The sequence below is a fragment of the Pseudopipra pipra genome, chromosome 3 (assembly GCF_036250125.1).
Source record: "Pseudopipra pipra isolate bDixPip1 chromosome 3, bDixPip1.hap1, whole genome shotgun sequence".
In the NCBI taxonomy this organism is placed as follows: domain Eukaryota; kingdom Metazoa; phylum Chordata; class Aves; order Passeriformes; family Pipridae; genus Pseudopipra; species Pseudopipra pipra.
Window position 1 is genome coordinate 30,097,021 of NC_087551.1, and position 26,553 is coordinate 30,123,573.

Sequence of the window (26,553 nt, forward strand, 5' to 3'; positions counted from 1 at the left end):
TTAATTAGAAAGTCAGTTAATTGCCGAGAGTACTGCAGTTTCTTACCTCACTCAGCTTAGCCCAGTTGAAGGATTTCAGTGGGTGTGAAGGCTGTGGGATAGATTTCTTCTTCAGACTGATGCCACTGGTGCTGAAAGTGGTTGTTGAAGGGGGTGGCACTCCCATGCTGAAGAAAGGTGGTGCTCCTGGTGGAGGAGGAGGTCCTCCTGGAGGAGGTGGTGGAGCAGGAGGAGGCGGACAGCTGGAGAAAGGCAAAGGAGGTGGCAGTGGTGGCAAATTCTCAGACATGTGAGAAGAGGACAAAGCTAATGGGCCGCCTGGAGGAGGGGGTGGTGGGGGTGGGAAGGAAATGCTGCCCCCTTGCTGGAAAATAAAAAAAAACAGAGAAAAAGAAAGCAGTTTAAAAGGCACAATAACTCCATGTTGCCAGCTGATGTGATTTTATTACGAGTCTCAAAATATTTGATGTTTTCTTTAAAGCCTCCTGCACTCAAAGCCATGCAATAAAGGGAAGAATCTCAGCTTTCATTTAAGAGAAAGTTTCAAGCCCTTGAAGTTGTGGAGAAGAGCTTGAAAAAAGGAACCATAAATGGCTCAGAAAAACAGAAAGCTAGAAAAAGAAGCCAAAATGTATTATTTTCTCCTTGTGTATGAAAAAGAGAAAAGTTCAATCTTATGAACTTATGAACTCCTGGGTTTAAAAGCTAAGGGTTTGAAATACTGAATACCTGTCATTAGGCCCCACTAATGGAAAGTGGGAGAGGGGAAGAGGGAATGAATCTGCTTTCTGCAGTGTCTAACTTCTCAGGGCTGTGTTCTGGTAAGTTGTGGCTCAGGCACACTGCTGGGATAGAAGGAGCAGCAAGCAGGAGGGAACAATTGCAAATGTCACTTTCACAGAGCTTCAGGGCAGTACAGATGGCTCTTGTACCATGATGAGTCCTGTTTCTTCACTAAATATACTTTCATATCTGGGAGGTTTCTCTCTATTCTACTGAAACAAAGCCAGGGCCACCCCACTCAACAGTAAAAATTATGGCTGGAGGAGGACACGTGTGCCTCAGAAGCTCCTACAAGGAAGGTGGCTGAGGAGGAGTGGAGCAGCCCATGCATTAACCATTCTATACCACCAGCTCAGGGATACTGGTCTTAGCTAAAAGCTGAGCAGCTTCTAAGTATTCTCTACAGTGACCATGGAAGTGTCTCAGCCACAATATGCTTTTGTTCATCATTCACTAGTTAGCAGGCTTTAAACAAGGGTGGGGAAGACTCCCAGTATCATACCGAGAACTCATTAAGCTGAGCCACCAGGTCATTCATCTGGTCTCGGGTCTGGCGCAGCTCCAAGGATTCCTTCTGCAGCTTGTCCTTCATTTTGTTCAGTGTCTTCATCATTTCATCTTTCTCCTGGGTCTTTGTTTCACATTCCCGCTCCTTCTTCTCTAGCCTGCTCATCAGCTCAGCATGGTCTAGGGGGAACACACAAGTGGGACTGATGAAATAAGCTCATGAACAGCCCCTGAAGATGTGCTGGTTATGATGAAATAAAGCTGACAAATCTGTCAGTTCAACTGGGATGTATAATGAAAGCAGGAAAAAGAAAATAGAATTTGATTGCCTTGACAATGACCTTCAGTGATCAAGACAGCAATGTTCAAGTTTCAGTTAGACTGTAAAACCAATACACGTGAGGACTAGGGGAACTCCCATCCTATGAAACACACAAACTGATCACCATAAGAAAAAATGTACACGAAGGAACAAAGCAGGGTTTGTCTGCAAAAGGAAAAGATGTGCCCAGCTCTGCTGCTTGCTGTTCTGCATATGGATTGGGATCAGTCTTGCCTCCTTTTTTTCCTACCCAAGCACAGAGGATGCACTCACCTTTCCGGAACTTCTCTGCCTGATCCCTCCACTGCTTGACTTCATTTTCGTTCACCAGCCTGAAAGATGAAATCAGATAATTTAAACTTGTTCTGAGCTACCTAAGACGAAAGGCAAGTGGCCATTATGTGTAGTGATCAGCAAAAAGCAACCTGGCGAATGTACATGTTTAGGCAGGATCATGCCAGTGGTCAGCCTGGATTCAGATTTTGATCCTTAGCCAACAGCTAATATAAATGTGATGGCTTGTTACTCCAAGTCATTAAAAGGGATAAAAGAATGCCTGGGGAAAAATCCCAATACATTCCTGTCTTCAGGTAATACCTTCAAAGTGCCAAGTCTACTTATTTTTAAAGAGAGAAGTCATCTAAAATAATCACAGCTGCTATGGGTCACAAATTACCACAACCTTAATATGAGACCACATTGCCATTGTTTTTTCTACTTTCTCTGGTTCTATTTTTTTCTTTCTTCCAAGGAGGGAGGATGCTTATCTATTGGGTAATATATCAGTAACAAGGCAATTCTCATATCTCATACTGGCACAACTATTTCCTATTACTGACAGAAAATATGCAGGGCATGCTGGGGATTGATTAGATATGCAGAATGAGGAGTAGCTATGAAAGTAGAATGGGAAGATCGGGCATGAGAACATTTGGAATGAAAAAAAGGCACATGAGGAAGCCTTGTTATGAAATTGTATTTTTTATTGCTCTTCTAACCAGCTTAATATTTAATAGAAATTAGAAGTCAAAGGTAAGGACTTTGCTAGAAAATACTGCCAAGTTAAGATGTCATTAGAAGGAAATTATCTAGAAGGCTAATGAGACAATGAGAAGCTGTAAGTTAAAATAAAAAGCTCCCCACGTATGATATTCTAATTATTAAGAATCTGCATACTTATCATATACTTATACCTGCATAACAGAAATAAACAATAATGCAGCTTACATTTTAATGATATTTTTGACATTGAAGTTTTCCAATGGAGCTATGTCTGGATCATCGCCTCGTTCATCCTGAAGAACAATTTGTTGGAGTATTCTGTCCAACAGCTGCCACTGCTGGAAGTTTCCTCCATTCCTCTTATCTGTATGGAAATAGACCAACCCATGAGAACTTCCAATTCCATGCCAAAGTGCACAGACCTGCCAAGAAACTGGCATTCTTTCCTTTCCACCTTCCATCTCAATCCTGTATGTAATAAATAACAGAACACAAAGCCTAACTCTGAACTGTCGCTAGCAGATTATTTACAAACACCTGGCATATTGTAACAGCACGTAACGGGCATGGGCGACTCGGTGCCTGATTTGCACATTCAGGCTGTGCAACCCTTTTGACAGATTAGCTCTAACTTGCACTTTAAACCTCTAGGAAAGTGATTTTTTTGTGATAGCCATTACTCGGTATTTTCTGGGGCTTGATGCTATTTTTTTTCTCTGGTAACTAGGTAACATCATGATCAGGCACTGTAAAAAACAATCAGATGTTCTATCTGCATGCTTGGTTATCTACAGGTCAGCAAAACTCAAATAGCATAAAAAATTCATACAAACATGACCAAACAGTGTGGAGATAAAGAACAGAAATTGAACTCAAGGGACTGATCCCATGAATATCAAAACAGCAGAGCCAGAGCAACATAGAGTTTACCTCAGCTTGCTAAGTTACATAACCTAGATATTTAGATTCTTTAAAACTGCACCAGCCTGGCCTAGCAGGATTTAGCCCTTCTGCCACCAAAAAATCCCATCAACATGTAAAGCTCAAGTGCTGTCTTAAGGAGTAATTATCAAAGAGACTACTGAGACAAAGAACTGCTTGAATTTGTGCATGGCAGTACCTGAATCTAATGAGAGCCTGAGAACATACCACTTTACTTTCTTAAAAGCACACAACAGTACATCTCCCTTATGTTCCCTTCTCAGTTTGACTGCTCAAATATGGAGAAAAGTAGTGGAAGACCAGCACAGGATCAAGGCAGGCAGTTCTTTAGTGATATTGCTATGCATTTGCTCCGTACAATCCTAAACATCCACTGGACTGATTACATGACTAATGCATCTGTTCTTGAACAGGCAGCAGTTACGAGTATTGAGGCCATGTTGCTGAGAACACAGCTGCGCTGGGCAGGACACGTCTCAAGGATGAAGGACCACCGCCTCCCTAAGATTGTGCTCTATGGAGAACTTGCCACTGGCTGCTGCAAGAGAGGAGCCCCAAAGAGGAGATACAAGGACTCTTGAAACAATATCTCAGCTTTGGCCATATTGATCATCATCATTGGTCTACTCTGGCCTCCAATCGGGAAACATGGAGACACACCATCTATAACGCTGCTGCTTCTTTTGAGAACGCACGCAGGATCACTCTTGAGGAGAAAAGACAACACAGAAAGAACTGTGTCTTGCCAATACTGCCTAAGGAGACATTCCACTGTGCCTTATGCAATCGGACTTGTCTATCTCGCATTGGCCTTTTTAGCCACCAGTGTGCTTGTAGCAAGCATGGATAGAATCCTTCTCAAATCTTCATTCGCAAAGCCTAGCCATGATGACGATGCATTTGCTCACTCTGCTACACTCTGGAAGCATAACTGAATTTTTTTATTACAGTTAACAAGAAGATTCCTATCACTTCTTTTGGAAAAAAGTGCCAATATTATTTTTCACTTTGAGTTCAGGAGCTCTCCACTGATGCATTGCCATGAGATAGCAGCCTGAAGACTTACTGTGGAATTTCCTAGTTACAGAACAGCTTTCAGTACCGTATTGTTCATCAGAAAAATTCCTCAGTGCATTTTTTTAGTATTCAAAATGCTATCTATTTCTGGGAATTTCCCCATCTAGAGCACAAGGACTCTTTTTTAAAACTTCTAATTTAAAATCATTGAAAGCTCTGTCAGTGACTAACTGGAATGTCTCAGCTACTTAATTTTATTTGCAAGTACCGAGGGGTCAAGCTGCAGCCTTAAATATTGCGACAAAAATCTGCTGGATGCAGTCAGTGTAAGATACCAAGTTCATTAGCCACAGCGAAGTTCTGAATAGAAGACAAGGGCAGTGTGTGCCCTGCTATCTGTGAGCTGGTACCTACCCCAAAGCTTCACCTAGTTCTCCAATACCCCCGCCTCTGGAAATTTATAAAGGTACTCACATGGCATCTGCAAACAGTGCTGGAGGATGGATAACAAATAGGGATAGGCATCTGTGTGCTTCAATCTCTTCTTGATCAACTCAAACATCTGAGAGGCACTTTTTGTATCAATGTGGATCTGAAGTGAGAGGAGAGAAAAACCTTCCACAGTGAAAGTCTGATTAACTGTGAAAGATCCAAACAACACAAAGACATGCAAAGTCTCCTGCCATGTCCAGCTGCAGGTTCCAGTGAGGAGCATATACATGGATCTTGGAGACCACCATTGTCGTCCCTACTCCAATATGGAGAAAGTCCCCGAAGTAAAGGGCTACAAAGGTAGGAGGCATGCAAAGCCACCAAGAGCTGCTCTGGAGCAAGCAAAACATTTGGGTCCTAGAAAGTGCTGGCACAAACAGTATAAGCTAATCAAGAAAGGGATAGTTGTTCTGTATCAGTATGCAGCAAGAGCTGTTCATGAAGAAAGAGGAGACTATAACTATTCTGGACCCTACAGCTTCTTACTGATGCTAAAGGTTGTGGAAACTGTCCTTGTTTTACACTCATCTTTAAAATCTGCCCATTATAAAATAACATTCCTCTCCACAGGCCCTTAGTTTCCTGCAATCTTGGGAAAACAGCCCAACTCTCACCCATACCCCCGTAAAGGGGATATCTGAGACTAGAATGCAGCTGGATCATCAGGACTGAGAACCTGAGTGCAGGCTTGAGAACCTCCTTCACTCCTGAACTTTCAGCCAAACAGAAGAAAGAAGTTTTTATCAAAGCTACTTGGCAGAAGTCCTGTGTGTGATCACTGTTTTCATTGTTCACACATCACAAACCTCCTCCCTGCTAACTGAGAAAGAGTGAAAACAAGAGCATCAGCCAGTCTCAGCAACAAGTAAAACATTATTTTCAGAGAGCACAAAGGGAAGTTGCACCAAACATCCAAATTGGATGTAAATTCAGCTTTGTTGATTTCAGGTACTCCAAAGAAAAACTTACCAGGTCAAACCGCTTGGCAAGTTCCAGGTCATCTTCATTTCTGACCATCTCAAAGAAATCTAAATGTCTAGGAGAAAACAGAACAACAAAAAATTTGCCAATGTTCATTGCATAATTCAGACTTAAACTAAGTGTGTCACTACAGAAGCAGCAAGACCTCATTTTCAGCTGGAACACTTGGACATTGGCAAGCCTTTCATATATGAAGTGCTTGCATAGGCATGCAAGGCAAGGGGGTCAGAGACAGGCCAAAAGAAATGGCTGGCACAGGTACACGTGCTGTGTAACTCCTATGCTAAGTCACTGTATTGAGGTAAGGTGCTAAAAATAAACATAAGATAGAAAAGAGATATTCTATTTGTGATGAATGCAATGCCTGCAGTGATAATACATTCCTAAGAAGTCCACACCACACTTGTTAACCAGATGATAGACTATTAACAAGTTGTTTCCTTCAAACAGTGAAGCAGAGACGCATTCAGTGGATCAGTTAAACAGCAGAGCTCATAACTATCTCTATATATGCCTATTGATAAGCACAGCAGCATGCCTATGTTTGGATCTGGTGGCCTGGTGAGTGATACATTTGACCATCTGGACTTCTCTCACACAGAGACCAGAGCACAGTACATCATAGAATCATAGAATCAACTGGGTTGGAAAAGACTTCTGAGACCATCAAGTCTGACCCTTGATCCAACACTGCTGTGGTTACCAGACCATGGCACTAAGTGCCACATCCAGTCTCATCTTAAAAATCTCCAGGGAGATTCTCCAAGGTGAATCCACCCTGGGCAGCCCATTTCAGTGTCTGATTACTCTCTCTGTAAAAAATTTCTTCCTAATATCCAACCTAAACCTCCCGTGGCACAGCATAAGACCATGCCCTCTTGTTCTAAATGATGTCCTAAATGTCCTAGATGATGTGGAAAAAGGCTGTGGCACATTCCCCTGTACAGATCTATTATATGGTCTATGTAATCCAGGCATCTGAGATCTTCCCAAACTTTTGTTATCATTCTCATGGCCAACCTGTAAATCTAAAAGTGCCCCTAAGCCCCTCCTAAACACTCCTGGTTAACTGTCCAAAGGAACACAGATTACCTGTAGGACAGATTCTCTTCTTGCTTATAAAGTTTTAGATCAAAAGTAACATTCCTGCTCCCAGCTCTGCAGCAAAGCACAGACATATGACTGTATGCACTCTTTCCCTGTGACATGAATACCCATGTATATGCCTCCACCTGCTCAAAGGTGTGAGGCCAGTGTGTATGACAGCAGCTGGTGCTAACTGGTGTTTATGCAGAGTCTCAGGCACATAACATATGCCCCCAGGGATAGTTCTATCACCCCACAGCAGTTCTGATTGGAAGTCTGAGAAAATGGTGCCTTGAAAGCTGCAGGCATAGGCCTGATCCACAGGTTTTTCACCATGTGCTTTGACAGACTTGACACTTCTATTTAGGAAATCCCAGATATCAGAGAAAAGAATTAGATCATTTTTTATATTTTTCATTTTGATTGACATCCCCAGAAGAAAAGCAGTTGAGGAACTCCTTGCCACAGCCTCTGCTAACTTTGTATGTATGTTTCCAACTTCATCTACTGATGTTAATTTTAAGGATAAATCTAAATTATTTTTTTTAAAGGGTGGCAGTTTCAGGAAGACACAGAGACAGCTGTCTCAGAGTAGAGTTTCTAAGAACTCTTTCTGTTCATCAGTAGCTGTTCTCAGAAAATATATTTTACCTGTCCAGTGTGGCATTCTCGTGTCCTCTTAGCTTGTCAATGACAGGTTGAATTCCCAGCATTAGAAACTCATATCGTAGGTGTAGTCGGAACTCCAAATTGTCCTTAAAAAGTGGGGGAAAACCAAGTTATTTGGTTTCAAAAGCTGTCATTCACATTTTTAAAAAATTTACTTAAAACCTCAGTTGTTCCCTTTTTAATATCCTCTATCCTGACACCAAATTCACAGGATGATTAATTCCAGTAAAGTAAGTAAAAGAGAAATTAATGCTTTTGTCTCTCTTTCACTTAAACTACAGCCCTTGCTTACCTACTATGAGTTCTGTATATGCAGTCATAAAGACAGCACACTCCATGTTGTTCCGTAAAGAACAGAAGTTATTCCTGCTAGTCCATTACAGGTTCATCTCCTTCTTACAGATGACCATTAACTGCAGTCTTCCTCCTAGTTTTTACATTTACTTATCATATAACCACTATATGCTCTTGACAAATTTTCTGACATCTATTCAGTGGGATGTTACAGGAATGCCAGAGATAAAGACAAATATATTGTCAGACAGCTCTCATGAGCTTGTTGTCTGTTGTGGTTTAATAAAAAAACCCCACAGAACAAAACTCAATGTAACAAAAGTAACACTTTTAATGAAATAAATCAGTTTTAACTATCTTCCAGACTCAAAAGGAAGTCTTGTTAATAAAAGAAAAACATCTGGGGTTTTTTTCTGAAATGTCTCCATTTGATATTTTTAAATTAAAATGCTTTGAGTTTGGCTTTGAGTCAAAACAACTTAACATTTCAAAACATTTATGAAGGTAAACCAAAACGTTTTCTAAAAGGCTGAAATAAGGAGGTAAATGCTTTGCACTTCTTAAAAAAAAACCCAAAACCAAACCAAACCCCAAACAAACTAACTAAAAAAGAAACAACCCAAAGTAATCACTTGAGTGTAAATAGTCTATGTTATATTGAAGAAGCTGGGAATGAAATAATATGGAAGACATTGTAAGACTGATCTTAACAGTTAAGCGTTATTTCCCACAAACTATATCCACTCAGTATGACAAGATTTGTGACTTAATCTACTAACCATTTCCAAGGTTAATTAATTCAAGCATAACATTTTAGAAGGAATTTCCAGGACAGTGACTCACCTCACCAGCACCTGCATTCAGAACAGCATTGATAAAGGACATGATGGCTGTTTTGAGGTTTACTTCATCTCTGTATCGCCCCATGCTTCGGTCTAGCTCATTTAACAATGACTGAAACAGAAAAGCAAGCTGAGTTAGAGGACATAATCTAATTTCTTGCACCACTGTGCATACTGTTGAAAGGATATGCACTTAGTCTTCTTTCAATTTGCTATATATCTGCTTAAAGAAATATTTATTTTTTCAGACAATGTTGTTAGAAATTTTGGACATTCACAATAAACAAATGAAGAATAGTAATTGGAATAAAATGCCCACCTGATCCTAATAAAAGTTTTGTTTTTTTTAATCAACCTATTATCTGAGAAAAAGCAGATGCTCTTTACAGTACTTGCCAACATGATCTAAGAAAGCAGCAGAATGATGACCTTCCTTCACTCTGTATGGTGAATATCACAGATTCATAGAATCATAGAACGTTTTAGGTTGGAAGGGACCTTAAAGATCATCTAGTTCCAACTCCCCTGCCACAAGCAGGGAACCTTCAACTAGACCAGGTTGCTCAGAGCCCCATTCAACTTGCCTTTATACACTTCCAGGAATGGGGCACCCAAAACTTCTCTGAGCAACCTGTTCCACTGCCTTACCATTCTCTCAGTGCAGAATTTTTTCCTAATATGTAATCTAAATCTTTTCTCTTTCAGTTTAAAGCCATTCTTCCTTGTCATGTCACTACATGATCTTGTAAAGACTCCCTCTCCATCTTCCTTGTAGGCTCCCTTCAGGTACTGGAAGGCCACTATATGACAGGGAGTTTATACACACAGAAAAACAGTATCGGATCCATACATCGTTTCTACTCACATCACTCAAGTAATTTTCATTATTTTCTTGGATCTCAGCAGGATAGATTGTACTTATGTATTCAGGGGAAGATAATTTTAAAAAGAAGCTGTCTTTTGAGAAATAAAGCCTATACCCAAACCGTGAAAGATTTCTCCTTGTTTTTCACTTACAACCATTTAGCATGAAACAGACAATTATTACCTCTTGGTAAGCTCCTTTTGGGGATTTGCTAATAACAGGAATACCCCCGTTCATACAGCTCCAAAGCTCAAAGGTGAGTTACACATCCTCATCGGAAACGCAGTTAAGCTCCAGTTTCCTTGTTACAGACTTACAGAATGGTTTTGGTTGAAAATGACCTTTAAAGTTCATGTAGTCCAACTCTCTTGCCATGGGCAGGGACATCTTTCCACTAGACCAGGTTGCTCATTCAGCCTGGCCTTGAATTATTCCAGGGATGAGGCATCTACAGCTTCTCTGGGCAACATGTTCCAGTGTTTCACCACCCTCAACATAAAAAACCCTCTTCCTTTTATCAAATCTAAATGTAGTCTCTTATACTTTAAACCCATTAGCCCCTGTCTTGTCACTACAGGTCCTGGTAAAAAGTCTTTCTCTGTCTTTCTTATAAGCTCCCTTTATATATTGCAAGGCTGCTGTAAGTTCTCCCCAGAGGTTGTATGTTCTCCTACTAACCAAATAGGGTGGGTATTTAGCATTCAGGGGGTATGTAGCACAGGAATGCTTTTGGTCTAATTTCTACATACATATAGATATTTCACTACAATCTTGTGAACATCAGGAGGCAGAAGAGAAAAGGACTAGACAAATAGCATTAGTAGCCTTTGTCTTATTTAGGATTAATTCCACTTGAATATTTACCAAAGAGGTTATATGCAGAAACTGATTAGCCATGAAAGCAACTCTACTTTTAGCTTTCTGCTGATCACCATTAATCTTCTCTCCAGGATCTTCTTTGATCAGTTCATAATTCCAAGGATGATTTTCCTTACTGGAAGAGTAACAAATTCCGCTTGAGATCTGGCAGTTCAACTGTATAAGACTCACTCCAGCATTAATAATAAATGCCACACACTCATATATTTGTTTTGCTGTTGCACTAAAAAAGAGAGAATTCTTTTACTCTTCCCAAGAAGTTTTGACCATAAAGGGATAATGAAGACAAAAATAGCTTTTTAGTGTTCAGCTCAGCAGACTATCTAAATAACATTTTTAAGCTATGATGCTGAGTAAGGAAGTCCATTTTCTTTTAGTCAGTCTTTTGTCCGTGGCTACTGAAAGTGTTAATTCATAGCAAAATCTTTTTTCTGGTAGTCATCAGTTTCATAGGTCTATCTTGTTTCCTGTAGAAATCCATGGAGATATATCTCAAGAAACAAGAGGAATATCCTCCTATGCACTCTTTGGGGGAAAGAATAACCTGGCTTCATGCTTGGTTTTGTGTAAAAATATTTTGACCTATCATACACTGCTACTGAAAGCTGTTTTTACATCTGAGTATAGTATGTTCACTATCAAACAAGCTTGATTTCATAAACTCCTTTTTCTTGCTACTTCTTAATTTCCCAGATGGAATTTGCAAATATCCCTAGTCCTGGCATTTGAACTTTGGTCACATCCAACTTCCCAACAGTTGTGTTATGACCAAATAATATTTTGTTAGAAATGGGAATGAGTCTTACATAAAAATATATGAAATGCCCTACTGAGGCAGACTGGCAGTCAGTTCAATCCAGCACCCTATCTCTAACAGTGACAATAGGAGACTATTTAAAAAGTCTTTAAATTCACCAACAAAACCAACTATCCAACTTGATAAATAAGCAGAAGTGAAATAAATGAGATAATTTAGTTCTGTTACTGTCAGATTTGACACTGAAATCCAATGTACATGTGTCTTCTTGGAATAATTTAAGCAGCCATCACTACAGAAGCATCAAAACCAGGAATGGTTTTGCTGGTTTTCTTCAGAGCCTTCATTCCTACCATATTTTCTCATAGACTTCTAGGAACATGCTAGAATATATGCAATAGCATATCAGATACTGCATCCAGACAGGTTGAAGGATGTCAACAAAAGTTTTCTACCCAGCATTTTAGAATGCTGAACTAGGAGCAGAATGCAGTGAGGGCCAAGCCAAATTCAGGGCAAGAGCAAACAAAACTCTGTGTTGCACGAAGCTAACTGAAAAGTAGCACATCTTCATGCAATTGTTCAGCTTGAGAAGGAAACACTGTAAGTTCACTCGATTCCTAAACATCAGACTCTACACCCGCATACCATGGCCAAACTCCAATATCTCCAATCCTTTGCAAATGGCTGGGGTTCAAGTCTTCACTTGAAAATTTCCTGTAAAAAAGATTTCACCACACCTCTTGGCAGACAGTTCTGTGGCCCAATTGATCTTATGGTTATAAAGGTTTTTCCTACTATTTTAGCAAAACTTTCCTCACTTAATCCCATTATTCCTCATCACTGACATACAGTAGGGTTTCATTCAGTCTGCCGGAAACCTCAAAAGGCTTTGGTTGAGCCCTAAAGGGAAGAAGCAAATCAAGAGGGAATACTGGATTTTAATTTGTTCCTTTTTAGCTCCTCTACTATAATTCCAAATTGATCAGATTTCTCCCTACAAATTATGGTCTGTACTGACAGTGTTTAACACAAACCAGGCAAGGGGGCTCTGGAAGGCATGCTCCTAATCTCCACCTTTTCAACTGACAATATCAAACTTCCTTTATTCCTTCGCCTCAAGCTTCAAAATTACTAGCAGCATTAAGGAGGGAAACAAGAGTGTTCTGCCCAAAGCAGCCTAGTTAACTTACCACCTGAAAGTGAAATCAGCTCCTTTCAGACAGTATCTAATACCTAGGTTCTCTCAAGACTAAAAGGAAAATTCTTTCTCTCCACAGGGATCCACAACTGGATGAATATTTTAAATAGCAGGCTAGGCTGGAAGAGCACTGGAACATCCTGATAAACTTTTCTGGGCCAATAGAGAATTATGACTTTGCAATGTTAGTTTGACTCAAAATACAGCATGTTAAAGAGCATTACATATTACAATGTCATAACATAGCATTGACTCCACAGGAAAAATGAAGGGAAGCAACAAGCATAACAATAATCAGAAACGCAATGGCTTAGGGAAGAGTAAGACTGTGCCCCTTTAACATGGGAAACCAGTCGTAAATAGGATAATGAGACATGAAAGTCTACGAAATCAGAGACTCTTCTTTCTCAGTTTTCATAGCATTCTATAAACCTGCATCTTCACAAGAAAAATACCTAAAAATTCAAGCAAAAGTAACATTTTCATGGTCACACAGTGAGCCAGTGACAGAATTACACTGATTTTCAATACATTACATGGAAAAAAATCCCAGCAAGGACACCAAGGACTCATCTTCCTAATTCCACATTTCTGCTTTGAGGGTTTATTGTCTGTTTTCTTTCATCTCTCTTCTTTAAGAGGCAGAGTGGGATTTTTAAGCAAAGAAGTCTATTTCAAACAATTGGATGAAGACAGAGCTTTTCCAGATTGCTTCAGGAAGGCATGCCTTTATACCATTGTGGTATTTGAGTAAAGATAGAATGCTACTCTGAAGAGGACATTCCTCTGAAGAGGACAGTTTTCAAAGAATATCTTAAGAGGAACTACAGGCTGCATGTTGGACATTAAAGGGAGAATTATTCTAGGAAGAAGGACATTACAAAAGAAGGCTCAACAATTAAAGCAAGCAAAGGGATAAGCTCAGGGAAGAAGATGTGGCAAATGTGAGACAATAGGAATAGCAACTATGTAAATTGAGACACAAACATGAAGTATAGAATCTTGTTGCAAGTGCCAAGACAAAGATGATCCTAATAGACCTATAAACACACTGAACATCAAAGATACAGGGTGAGGTTACAGTACGAAAAGGCACTTGAGTAAAGACTGAAGTCTCAACAAAGAAGAGTAAGTTCTGGAGAATCTCTCCATGGCTTTAAAGTGAACCCTAACTGAAGTTAAGGACTGATAATTGTAGTCAGTAGATGAAATGCTGGCAATTTAGAAATAATCAATATTTCACATCAAAGTTTCCATTCAGAGCAAAATATGGTTATTATGTTAAGGAAAGACTACTTCATATTCATAGAAGTTCTATCTATATTTTCCATTAACTCCAACTAAAAAAAAAAAATAAACAAACAAACATATCAAGAAGCAAGGACCTCCTTTCCAAAATATTTTAGTTTGATTAGTGGTCTTCACTTGGTGAAGCAATTTGATTCAATTTGATGCAATTTGGTTAAATTGAGATTGCAAGTGTTTATAATGCTCAGGGATCTCACCGTAATTTGAATGTTGACTTTAGCTACACTAGTATAAAACTGTATGTTTCTTATTCAAATAATAGGAGTTATTGCGGGAGAGAGCCAATGCAAGTTTAGTAAGAACCATATCTTAAGTCACAGCTTTCCTTCTCCACTAATTCACCCGTTGCTGAGTCCTCTGACAACTTTTGGCTAATTGTGCTTAGAAGGCTGACCAGCAAGAACTTCTTATATTCAATAAAACATGCCATGTTTTATGTTACCATGTTAAATACATGATCTCTATTCTACACCAGTCTCTAAACACAAGTATTAGAAAATGGAAACAAGAACACATCCCTTCTGCTAAATCATTTTGAGGTTTGTGTGGGGCTTTTGTTTGTTTGTTTAAGAAAGAAAAAAGAGCAAATATCCATTTATCTTTCATTTTTTTTCCCCAATGGAAAAGTATTTTGACAAGAGCAAGTTTTCATGCAAAGTACTTTTCATGAATGTAAGAGTTGGTAACCACCTGCAAATCAGTCAACCAGATTCCTCAAAAACTCAGCTGTACAAGACCTGTGCTACCACACTTCACCCAGCAATGACTTCTATCTCAGTAATTTGATGACTTTTAAACCAATATAAAAAAAGAGAGACAGAGAACAACCAAATAAGAGACACTGAGTAAACTCAGCATCTATCTCCCATATGGGCTTATTAGAGCAGAGTCAATTGGTCAAGTAAGGGCAAGTTAACACAGGACTGCAAGTGCTGTCAGGGCTCTAAGTTACCACTGTTTTTTGGCAAGCATCTAAAGTTATCCCCACGTCTCCCAGGTATATAACAATGTCAGATTAATTCAGGAAGGATTCTTTACTTCAGCTAATTTCTAGAGAACAAGCTGGTTTTAAAGTTTTTCCTTCTCTCTTCCACAGGCAGTCCACAATAAACTGCACATCATAACTCATGTACATGGCTTACTTTTCTGCATCTGCATCCTGCTCCTCTACTAAAGAATGATGACATATCCTTATGACTGTAGCTGCAATCTCATAATCTTCCAAGTTTTACTGTAATTACTATTTTCTCCATTGAAATAGCCTCAAGAGCTTTCAACTGAGACCAAAAGGCCCCCACTTCTGGAGTCACACATCATACATGTCATACCTGAGTACTGAAGACATGCATCAAGTTTGAATAGGCAAGAAATGCAAATGGGGCAGTGTCCATAGAGGTATGGACCTGACAATGCCAAATATACGTTAACAACAAACCAAGATCTCCTGCATCCCTGTCTCAGGTCTGAGTCACGGCCAGTGAATCCCATAGTGCCTTTAGTTCTAAGACAAACATTGGCAGCTACTATCCACCAGCACAGACTGTTTCCCCATTCACTTTTACAGCAATAAGCTCACTGTAGCCTAAAATCCACTGATGCATTAGCTGAGAAGGAGGTAGGAGATAATGACTGTCAGGCATCTGGATCCAGGGCCTGTTGGCTCAACATCACTCTAATCGTTTCACCTAAGAAAGAATAGTAAATGGGCGAGATTATCCCAAAGTTTAGAAGCCACAGCTTCACACAGAGCAACAGATTCTGTAATATCTTTTTCTAAAGATGATCAGTTCACTAGGAAGAGGGACATTATAATAGCAGCTAGTAGTATCCACAATAAAACTTGTCAATGATGTACTGACCTACTTCAAAGTCTCTGAGACGGCGTTTCCCTTCTATGATCTGAATGGGAGTTATTTGAGCCAACAATTGCTAAGTCGCAACAATTCACAAGTTGATTGCTAAGTGGCAAGTGAACTGCCTCCACTATATATTATTTAAGTCATTGTCTCCATTACTTAATCCATAACTCTTTTATTACTAAATTAAGGATTTAAAGTAGGGACAGAGGCTCCTAGAATTTAGTGGTTTCAGTTTCTAGGGCAGAACAAATCATTACCACTCCAGAAATGCCATCAAGTTAGAGTATGAATAGATTAGCAGCTCTCACTTAACATGGCAAACTTCCATTTTCAAGTAAAATATAGGAGATTTTAAGTTAGCATTAATGACAAGCAACAGGTCTTGAAATATATATATATATATATGCTGATAACCTATTTGAGGAAGTTCCCTTCTTAAAATAAAATGAGAAATATTGCCTTTTTAATACTTAGCACGTTTGCGGTATATGCACTGTAAAAATCACTCCCTGCAGACATTCATCATACTGGGTATTTATGTCAAGGTATCCTCCTTTTACCTGGAATCTTGTCCTTTCTGCAGCATAGACTTGGTAGTGAAGCATGGCTTGCAAGACTTTTTTGTGACCATCTGGTACCAAGCAGACAGCCCCTAGGATCTCCAGCACAGCAATCTTGGTCTTAATGTTCTCAGTCCGTAAGCTCTGGGAGATGATGTTGATGCTTTCTGGATGAGCCAGAACATGAGCCCGTCCTTGGGAGTTGTTCATCAGTGCCTTGATACACCCTATAACGGATGTGTGTATACGGCTCTCTGAGGTCTCATAGTCCATGCTCTTTAGGAAGTTCAGCAAACAGCTCAGGCCATCCAGCTCAATAAACCTGGTCACAAACCTGAAAAGAAAAAAAATCAACCAAAAAAAAAAAAGGTAGAAAAAATAAGGAAAGCAGATCAAAGGCAATTTATTCAAATGATAGCATATTATTCAGCCCTGCATCTTTAAAAGCTGGCTAGTTTTTAGCCTAAAATTCACAGAATAATTCCCAGGTATTTAAGAAAATCAAAACAAAACAAAACAAAACAAAACAAAAACGGGGGGGGGGGGGGGGGAAGAGAGAAAACAGATGATGTGTTACATAGTTTAGGGTAATTATACTATGTCACCTTACAACGCTACCGTTTGGTCTCTGTGCTCTTTGTTGCAGTTACCACCAAACACTGCTGTGGTTCACCTCAATATTGGCTGCATTTTCAACAGTGAATGGATTCTTTCCCATTTGCATTTAAAGTTCTCAAGCTCAGAAATGGGGATCGTTAGATACTTCCTAATGTACCATCTTTCTTTTTCTGTCCATAAGTGAGATGCTGCTACTAAATTCATTAGTAATAAAAGCACCATGCTGAAAGACTGAATTTCACTGGTCTCTGTTCATGTGTCTGTACCACCAAGACAAATCTGAGCCATACTTATATTTCTCTAGATAATATGGATTTAACATATGTATCATCTTCTGGTGGCTACACTCCACGCCACACAGGAATTTTCAGGGTCTACCTGAAAGTTACACTCACTATGCTGATAGATTTGTCAACTTTCAGCTTATTTGGGCCAGCAATTTGACCAAAAATATGGAAAAGCCTGGTGCTTTCAAAGTTTTGGTCTGAGGTTTGGGTTTTGTTTAAAATTGGGTTTCAAAGTGAATATCAGAGTGAGGGCAAGCACCCACAGGAACACATGCACATCAAAAATGAAAACAAGGTTTAGTTGAACCCTCCTATGACAATTTGCCAAGTTTCACACAGGTCTGATTGCACATTCTTTGGATGTATCATCTTGTCTACCCTAACAAATCATAGGAGCAAAAGCTTCTCTTTCTCTGGGCCAGAGAGCAGAATCAACATTGTGCACCAGGAATTTGGTAAGCTACCCAAAGCAGTTTGTTATTCAAACTGATTATAGAAAGATTAAGACTTAGTTCAGTTTCTGTAACACATTTAGCTGCTACCATGACAAAAAAGACTGAAACTACAGCATTCATGGCAAAAAGAGTTGCTGCTGGGGATGTGTTTGGAAACAAAATAAGAATAAACTCAACCTGTTACCAAATATGATGTCAATGAATTCTGATCAATTCCCTGAGCCTAAAAAGTGGAGTTGCTCTTTGTCTCTACTTACAGAGGCATTGTCTAAATTCTCCTTCTTCTCCTTACCTTCAAAGTTCTATTCTATACCTTAGCTATTCCCTCTGTCTTTTAGGGGAAGAGAAAAAAAGACTTTCTTTTTCCCCTGTTTTTCCAGTTCCAGGGCTGAGGGAAGACTTAAGGTTGATACAGTTCTGAAGATATGGAGCAATACTGATAGAAACATTCTGAAGAAACAGCAGAACAAGGGATCCCTTAAATGTACTTTTATATAGAACACATAGTGTTATGAGAAGACAAACAAGGCACTACAACCTTCACATATTTAAACCTGCTCTGATGACCACATGAAAAAAAATGGTAAAGGCACAAAAGTCACATTGTCCCGATTAAGCACAAACTCTCACTAAATTCACTGGCAGGGCAATTTTTCTAGGACTGTTAGGATGAGGTCATTCCAAAAAGGAGGCATGCGCTGAAAAGTGGTGTGTGTCACAAAACTTGATTAATGACATAATTTAAAACAATGTTGGGACTTTCCTATACTTTTCCTAGCCCAGAGAGCAAACAGTGAGCATTACTCAATAGCAAGCAAAGCCAAGTTCCCTTCCATTTCAGCTGCAATCAGAAGAAGGAATCAAATTAGGATTTTCATCCTCCTTTTTCTAAACACTTAGTTCCCTATTCTCTGGAAACACCAGAAATCATGCTGGGAGAGGTAAAGAAATGGCAAAAGCAGTTTCTGGGCCAACAGATACTCTCAGTATGAGGATTTGCTCAGTGTGGGGAGGTGTGTGTATAAATGTCTGTAGAGGAGAGAAGAAATGCGAGTTTATCTGACAGGCTGAAAGCCATAATCCTCACACTGTTTGGTGTTTGAGCCTCTAAGCAGGTGGGTATGTGGGGGTGTGTATGAGTTGGTGTGTGTGTATGTGCAAAAACAAACTCAACTTATACAAGTAAATTGCCTACTTCCTCACAGTATGCACATGTGTAACTCACTTCCATCTTATTCAGCCTCCATGCTGCAAAGTAAGGTCTTGTTCTAGACTGGAAGGTGTAAAGTTAAACATATTTGCCAATGCATTCTGGCTAACACATTCAAATACTCAAGTGTAAATAAAGTAGTGTTTTAATAGGTGCTAAACAAGCAAATTAAAACCTCAGACTCTCACTTGACCAGTTTAGCACACTTTAAAAGGCAGGGCACCTCTTTGCCTTTCAAGTTTTAGAGACTACTGATCAGAATGAATTATCTAGCTCTAATAATAAACCTTTCATCCAAACACAGGTGAGTTGGCCTAACAGGTACTGACTCACTGATGGATTCCAAGTGTAGGGGGTACAGCCGCCCTGTGAGACTCAATCCAAGTCAGGAAGGACAGAAAAATCATATGCTGTGGGTGTGCAGAGAGCAGGATGTTCCCACCCTGTTGACAGGCAAGGCTACACTTCCCTGCAGCATCAGTTTTTGAACCAGGGGGCACGCATAATCCTGACAACTACTGAACTGCTGAAAAACTCAGCATAATGGATTTTGCTTGCTGGATGCATAAATGATCATCTTCAGTATGCACCTGGATGCATCACTGCTAAATCAAACAAAATTAGCAGGAGGTAAATCTGAATAAAACAAAAGGAGAAAAGCAGACAGTAAAGGGGATTAGCGATGATTCAGACGAAAGGAATTATTTTTCTAGGGTTCCAAAAAGTTATTTTTTTCCCAGTCCCCTCTAAGTTTTTACTTCTGTTGCACTTTTGAATCTCCATTTTGGGGCACTAAAATAAAAGCTCTTCTCTTACAGCTTCTGTCCAACAGTTTGTCATCACACTTGTTTATAGTCATAAGCTTTTACAAACCTGACAGAAAATGTGTTTCTTGACAAGATGCAGATGTGGGGGTTTTGTTCTCTGAGGCTGGGATTGTTCCTCTGTGCTAGGACATAACCTGGCTTTATTATTTCAGGGCAGTTCCTAAATACAAGAACAAAATGCGCTTGCTCAAAGGGGGCCAACTAGCTGCCCCAGGGATGCTTCTATCATCTTCCTTGCAAAGAGGAAAGGAACTTGAGTTTGGGTAGGTCTACTTTACTTTTTATTGTTAGAACTGGTGGGTTGGAATAGAGACACAGATTAGTAACACTGCTGTGCATTATCTACTAGAAGAGGCACAGTCCTACAGTAAAATAAAACAGACAGCCAAAGACTTGCATTTTTCTTCTTTTGATTCCTCTAGATCAGAGAATTCAAACAGAAGAGCCTATTGGTAAGCTGTCAGAGCCCCTGTGTACCCTATCATCACAAATAGATTCCAGAGAGCTCATCCTGTGTGAATTTAGGTTTCTCTTTTCTTCAGAGGGCTGATGAACAGAAGTGGCAAAGAAAATAGGATTTGATATCCAAATTAAACTAGAAAGACTAGTATTTTGAAGGCTTGGGTATCATACTGCCGATGAGAGGGATTTGATGGAGCGGAGGGCCTCTCTCCTGCAACCTTTCCATCAAGAAGAAATTGGCTTGTTGATCAGGTATTGGCATGCAGCCCATTTGGCAGCTAACGAATTGAGTCGCTGGAAATTAGTTGAGACACAGGACTTAAGTCAAAATTTGGCTTGGCTTAACTGTTTTTTTTAAAAAAGCCCCACAACCATCGCCAGTGATTTAGAAGAGAACACTTTATAGGGCAGCCCATAGATGCTTGTACTGAAGCCTGTTAGGGTTATTATAAACAGATGAAGCAGCAGCCTGTTGTCAAGGGGATCCAGCAGATGCAATACAGGTTGGAGAAGGAAAACCTTGCAAGGCTTTAAGCAAGAGACATTTCTTTTTCTTCATCTCTATTGCTTTGTCCTGGAGGCTGGGCTGTCCTATTCAAAATGACAGAGCAGAACAACCAACAGTGGCCAGCAAAGTGTTTCAGCTGGACAAAGCAAAGAGGCTGTTGTGGCTACGCTCAACGAAAGCTACCACTTTCACAAAGTAAGCATCAAATCAGCTCCATATTTATGTAATAGAGTTGCTACATCAAGTCTCAACAGCACAGGACTTTAGTTTTTTAGTGTAAAAGCCTTGTGAGAGTTGGGAGGTTGGTAGTTGTCTTAGCTTCCATTTTAACATGAAACTAAGGCAGCTGCATTTTACTGTGTTCTCTGCTTTAGGACAGTGATAGGTGTCATCCCACATCCCCTTGGGTGAGGTCTCAATATAGGCCATGATTTCTCCACTGCCATGTTAAAAGCACTCACCCTACCCACATGTAAAGTTATCAAGGCCTGATAAATCTTTATGCCTGAGGAGCACCAGAAGCTGATTTTGTGCCCTCTTACAGCCCGTCACAACAGGAGGTAAACAAGAGGTAAAAAAATTAGGTTTAAGCTAATGTGTTCTACCTCACACGTGCTGTGAGGTGAGAAGCTGCACACAGTCAATTTTTTAAATATCGTGAAAGAAAGAAGCACAATCAGCACTTAGCTCTGCAAGAATTCCCAGAAATATCTTCACATCAAAGTAACTGCAATGCAAATTCTTTGAGATAACTTTCTGGATTGTTTTTATTTATTTACTTATTTATTTCATTGGTTTGGTTTGGTGAGGGTTCCTCCCAAAAAGAACCCTGTTTTGCTAGGCATTACCAAAGCTCTCTGAAACTATAACTTCAGCATGGGGTGGATGCAAAAGTATTTGGCCAGGATAAAAGAGATTCAGAAATTTTTTCATGTAGTGCTTCCTGAGATCGTATCAACTACAGTTACTGCTTCTGCACAATGCTCTTCTAAGTGCTAAATTGAAAAGGTTTCTGTGCTAGTTAGTTTGCTATTGTTCAGAGTTTTGTTCCCAGAAGAAGAAAGATGACTTTACCTTCAAAGACAAGTACACAATAAAGTCTCTTAATATTTTTCTATGCCACAGTTACACATAAAACAGGAAGAATGCCAAACCAGGTGATGTCAGATGGATTAGCTGCTTTGAACCAAACAGTTCACATTACTAAAGATAAGAGGAAGCTTAAATTCAAAGTTCAGAGTAGAGGCTGAGATTTTGCCCAACATGAATCAAATTACATGGGACGTTCAGAGGGCTGCGAAGACTAAAATCGGATCTTCATAGTCATTACCAGTGTTTGCGAATATCTGCCACAGATTTTTCACAGTAGACTTTGTCTTTTATTTTCCTGAAGCTACATGCTTCAGCGTTGGTGTGCCCTCCCAGCTAGGCAGGTTCAGACCAGGGACTGTAGGGCTCTCTGAGGATTGTCCAAAACATCAGAGAGGCTTGTGTGAGGTGAGACAATGAGGTTTCTGTCCTTACCACTCTTACCCATGTCACATCTGACCGTACAGACGCAGTGAATTGCGACGAAAGACGAACAACATTACCTCATGGGCTGAGTCCGCAGAGCTGTCTTCAAGTCTTCGACTATTTTATTTTTCATTTCTGTTTCTTCTTCGTCAAAAGCATACAAAGTCTGCATCTGTTCAGAAAATAAGATGACAATTAGGAAAGCTCGAGCTGCCTGAAAGGTAAGAGATAGGCCAAGAATTATGAAAAAGAACTCGCCCGTTAACACAGAGGTGTCTGCCGACCTCTCACCAGGAAAGCAATGCCTCAGCTACAAAACTGAATCCAGATGTGGCTGTTCATGTGGACTGGCAGCAGTGTATACCACTTTGCCACACTAGCTAAACTAGGCTTCTCGGATTACCCCAAAAAATCACAGTTGCCAGCATGCCCGCAGAAAACTGTACCTAATTTGGAACAGCAATCCGCTGTGGTGATCTACGGATGTGTGAAGCAAAGTTTGTAGGGAGAGGCAATATCTTTTATTAGACTGACATGACTGGAGGGATTTGGGGGAGAAAAAAGAAAAAAGAAACACAGCAAAACAGACTTATGTGTCAGGTTTCAAAGCATAAAATCTTTTTCTTCAAGTGACTACACAGCCTGCAAGTACCTTGAATTACATTTTGTGTACATACAAGTTTGGCTTTTCTTCCCCATGTAAGTATATCACCTGTTTTAAGATAGCGATGTTCCCTACAGACTTTGCCCTTGATAATGAGGAACATTTACTTCAAAAAGTGGAACATCATAAAATCCCTGACCCTGTTTTTTAACAAGTTAACTGAAGCACACAAAGACTAGATTTTCCCCCAGTATGCATCTTGAGATAACTAGAGCTTGCTGTCAACTGGAACTGAAGTTGCTGTGGTCACTGTAAATTAAGCTGGGAGACAATGAGTGGAATATACACAGAAAATATGATTCTCAAAGTCATACAAAGCCATTTAAAAAAGTGATATATCAAAAAATTAGGGTTCCAGATCTACACTCAGATCTACTACCTACTACAACCTTGTCATGTGAAGCAAAACTCTTCAGCACCCCTTCCCTTACATACATCATTCAGACTCACAAGTCCCATGTGTGGCTTTTTAAAAAGTCAAGACTTAATGGTCAAAATTCTTAGCCTATAGCTATATCTTCTTAGTCACTTGAACTGTAAAATGAGAGGATAAAGACTCTTTTTGGCAGGACTTCTTCTGGATATCATTCAGTGGTATCTGGAAAGCAGCTCTGAATCCCTTCTCAAATGAATAACCCAATTAAACTAGTATCATCTATCAGGGATCTAATATTATACCTCTCTGTGGTGGAATCTGAGTAGCTACAATTATGGCTCATTACAGCAAAATATTTCAGTCTTTATTTTACTGTTTAGCAAGCACCAAAGAAAACCTTCCTCTCACTGGAACTTCCTTTAACCTTCCCTGCCCCAGCCACCAGCCCAACACCTCACTTCTCTTGGAAGTGCTCCCACTTTGCTTGCTTTTGCAAGTCATGTGATGCCAACACATGTCAGATCCTGAGGGTGGTCATTTGGCTACATGCCGTTGCTGTCTTATGCTGAACAGCTGGCATAGGGAGATGTGTTTAACTCTAGGGGTCCTCTCTCTGATCCATGCTAAAGTCAAATTCACTCAGTAACAGAGCAAGCTATTTCCTGCCCTAATGGAATGACAGAGCGCTACTGATGGAAAATGAGCTGATGATGTTTTATCTTTTGCCAGCATCCCCCGACAGCCAGAAACATAAATTGAAATGCTTAAGCCAAGCCATATATGATCCCCCTCTTCAAAAAATAAACAAATCCTGAACAGGCCTTATGGAATCTCAATGGCAGAGTTCTCGGGTGTGATCTGGGGCTTGATTTGTATTTTCTTGGGTGACAGCCCATCTGGTCATCTTTCCTTTGGCCCATAAATGCTCCTTTGAAAAGCTCCCATTCCTCCAATGGCTTAATTTCTCCTCTGAGCCATAGTAGGGGAAAAGTAAATGGATGGTAGGAGGGTGCTCAACAGTATTTCATTCAGAGTGAAAAAGGCCCATTTCCAAATGAAACAAATACAAATAATCCTGCCTTTACAACAGAGGGTGATTATGGAAAACCCCTTTTCTAAAGCTGCAGGCAGCCAAGAGCCCTTCATTTTTCACTCCTGTGTATGGCCAGGAACTCAAATCTTCATGCCCTCTCTGAAGACAGACTGGTCATGCATTTGCATTGTGAAATAGCTTTTGCAGCAAGAGTTATAGAAAACATAACTGTCCCTGGGAGACAAAAGGGAGGGAACTGTCGTTATGTGATGTTGGATTTCGTTAATGTGGCTGACTGACAAATTGCTTTCCTGAAGTACAAACTGCACTCAAGGACTAATGTCTTCTGGGCTCAGGGTGCAGCTAGGTACCATCAGTTAACCAAACCTATCAGGAAGAGGAAGCAAATTAGTGCCAGGTCCTTATCTGGTCCCTAAAAAGTGGTATACATAAGGCTTTTTTTTTTTTACAAGCACATTTTGTATATTTAAAGTTTTCCGGATTAAGTGTATCACCTGGGAAAGTATAGCATCTAGTTACTTGATTTGCCAATTAAAAGGATCCAAGAATTCGTGAAAACAATAATTCATGTGGAATTTTAGGTGTAAAACTTCAGGTAGTGTAAGGAATTATTTTGAAATTTTGGCTCCATTTAAAATGAAACACTTAATTTTTTTTTAAAGCACATAATAATTTCCACACCTTATCATAATGGTTAACCATTCCCCAAAACTGCTGGAAAGGAAAATACAAGGACCATAACGACAGTATGTTGGAGAAAGAGAGAAAAAAAGGAAACAAAAAGGGCATAAACTAGCATCAGCAATACACTGTATGACAGACCTAGTTCTACTTAATACTCTCACACCTGTTAAAATAAAAAGGTAAGAAACAGACAAAATAAATAGTGAAAAGGCAACTTGGATGTTCTGATTTCTCATTATAGTCAGTTGAAATTCAAGGTGCAGCACATTTCTAACTACATTAAGGTTGAACTAAAAGAATATCTATAAATCACAAACTATATATAGATGTAATTTAAAAAAAACTTTTAAGCAAGTAAGTTTAAAGTAACACAGATGTCATCTAACTCAGATGGAAGAGACTGTTATCATCCACCTGCCAAATTCTGCTGAAAGATATATACTTTTAACCTCCTGTGAAGCTGCTCTGCTTTGAACAAATGCTTTCTGAGTCAAGGAAAAGGGCCTGGTTTCAGCTGTATTTATTAATCTTGACCCCTGTCTCACAGTCTTGACCGAACCATCTCTCCAGAAGAGCTGGATCTTCAACTACTGTTCACCTGAAAGTCTCTCTGTGGAAATGCATACACAGCCAAGATCATAAAAGCAACACAACGCTGTCAGAGCTTTTCCTCCCCAGTAAAGTGAGAGCTGTGTTTATTTGTGCTGCCAAGCAGACAGTTACATGGGGTGAGGAGGGTAGGAGGAGCACAGGGAGGATATTAACAGGGCAGCTGCACTATTCTCAAGAAAAAAAATTTTGCATGTTCATGAATCAGCAGAAGATGACAATGACATTGATAATGGAAACAGTCTTAATTGTGGGTGTGCAACCTGTGCACATCACCAGTAGTATTTATAGAATGTTGACATTAGAGGACTAGACAAATTTGGAGGGTCCTCTTTCTAAATTAGACATCATTAGCAGCTGCCTCTTTCTCTTAAGGACTGGTCTAGAAGACAATCTACCAATGTGCTACTCAGCCCCTTCCTTTCAGTCTGGAGGATGGGACAGTGCCTCCACAGGAATTTCACACTATGGACTAGTAAAAAGATACAGTTTTGCTGTCATACTCTCTTGAGAAAATTGAGTTTAAAAACTATTAAAATCTGAAAAGTCATAGTAAGAGAAACAATTGTGGGAACAGAACTGTGTCTAAAATGCATGGCTTTTTGAACTGGATCAGGACTCTGTGACCTAAAGCGCTTCCTAACACAGTGGTCTAAGGTTACAATTAGGGAACGTCAAACACGTCAGGAATCACCACACTCTCTCAGACATAATCTATGAGGGGCAGATATGACGGTAACACTGCAGCGGGTCTTCCAAGAAAATAATTCTCGAGCACAGGAGCTTTGGCCTGCTGAAATCCACAGAAAGATACCTAATGATACCAGCAGGATAAAGGAGCCATTTCCACACTATCAGCAAGTAGGAAGAACATTTTTGCCAAGCTAATATATAAAAAAAGAACTTCGTAATTAAACA

General features: G+C 39.8%; 1 protein-coding gene across 5 annotated transcripts in view; it reads right to left on the reverse strand.

The window, feature by feature from the left end:
• The window catches only part of DAAM2 (dishevelled associated activator of morphogenesis 2), a 198,233-nt gene that overhangs the window by 48,226 nt on the left and 123,454 nt on the right, over positions 1-26,553 (reverse strand). For all 5 annotated transcript variants that reach the window (XM_064648455.1, XM_064648458.1, XM_064648453.1 and 2 more), the window contains exons 5-14: positions 22,326-22,420; positions 16,367-16,700; positions 8,939-9,049; positions 7,784-7,887; positions 6,035-6,101; positions 5,048-5,165; positions 2,840-2,978; positions 1,886-1,944; positions 1,286-1,470; positions 47-364 (exon numbers count right to left, since the gene is read on the reverse strand). In XM_064648455.1, the coding sequence (XP_064504525.1) occupies positions 47-364; positions 1,286-1,470; positions 1,886-1,944; positions 2,840-2,978; positions 5,048-5,165; positions 6,035-6,101; positions 7,784-7,887; positions 8,939-9,049; positions 16,367-16,700; positions 22,326-22,420 (1,530 nt within the window). The remainder of the gene's footprint in view (positions 1-46; positions 365-1,285; positions 1,471-1,885; positions 1,945-2,839; positions 2,979-5,047; positions 5,166-6,034; positions 6,102-7,783; positions 7,888-8,938; positions 9,050-16,366; positions 16,701-22,325; positions 22,421-26,553) is intronic.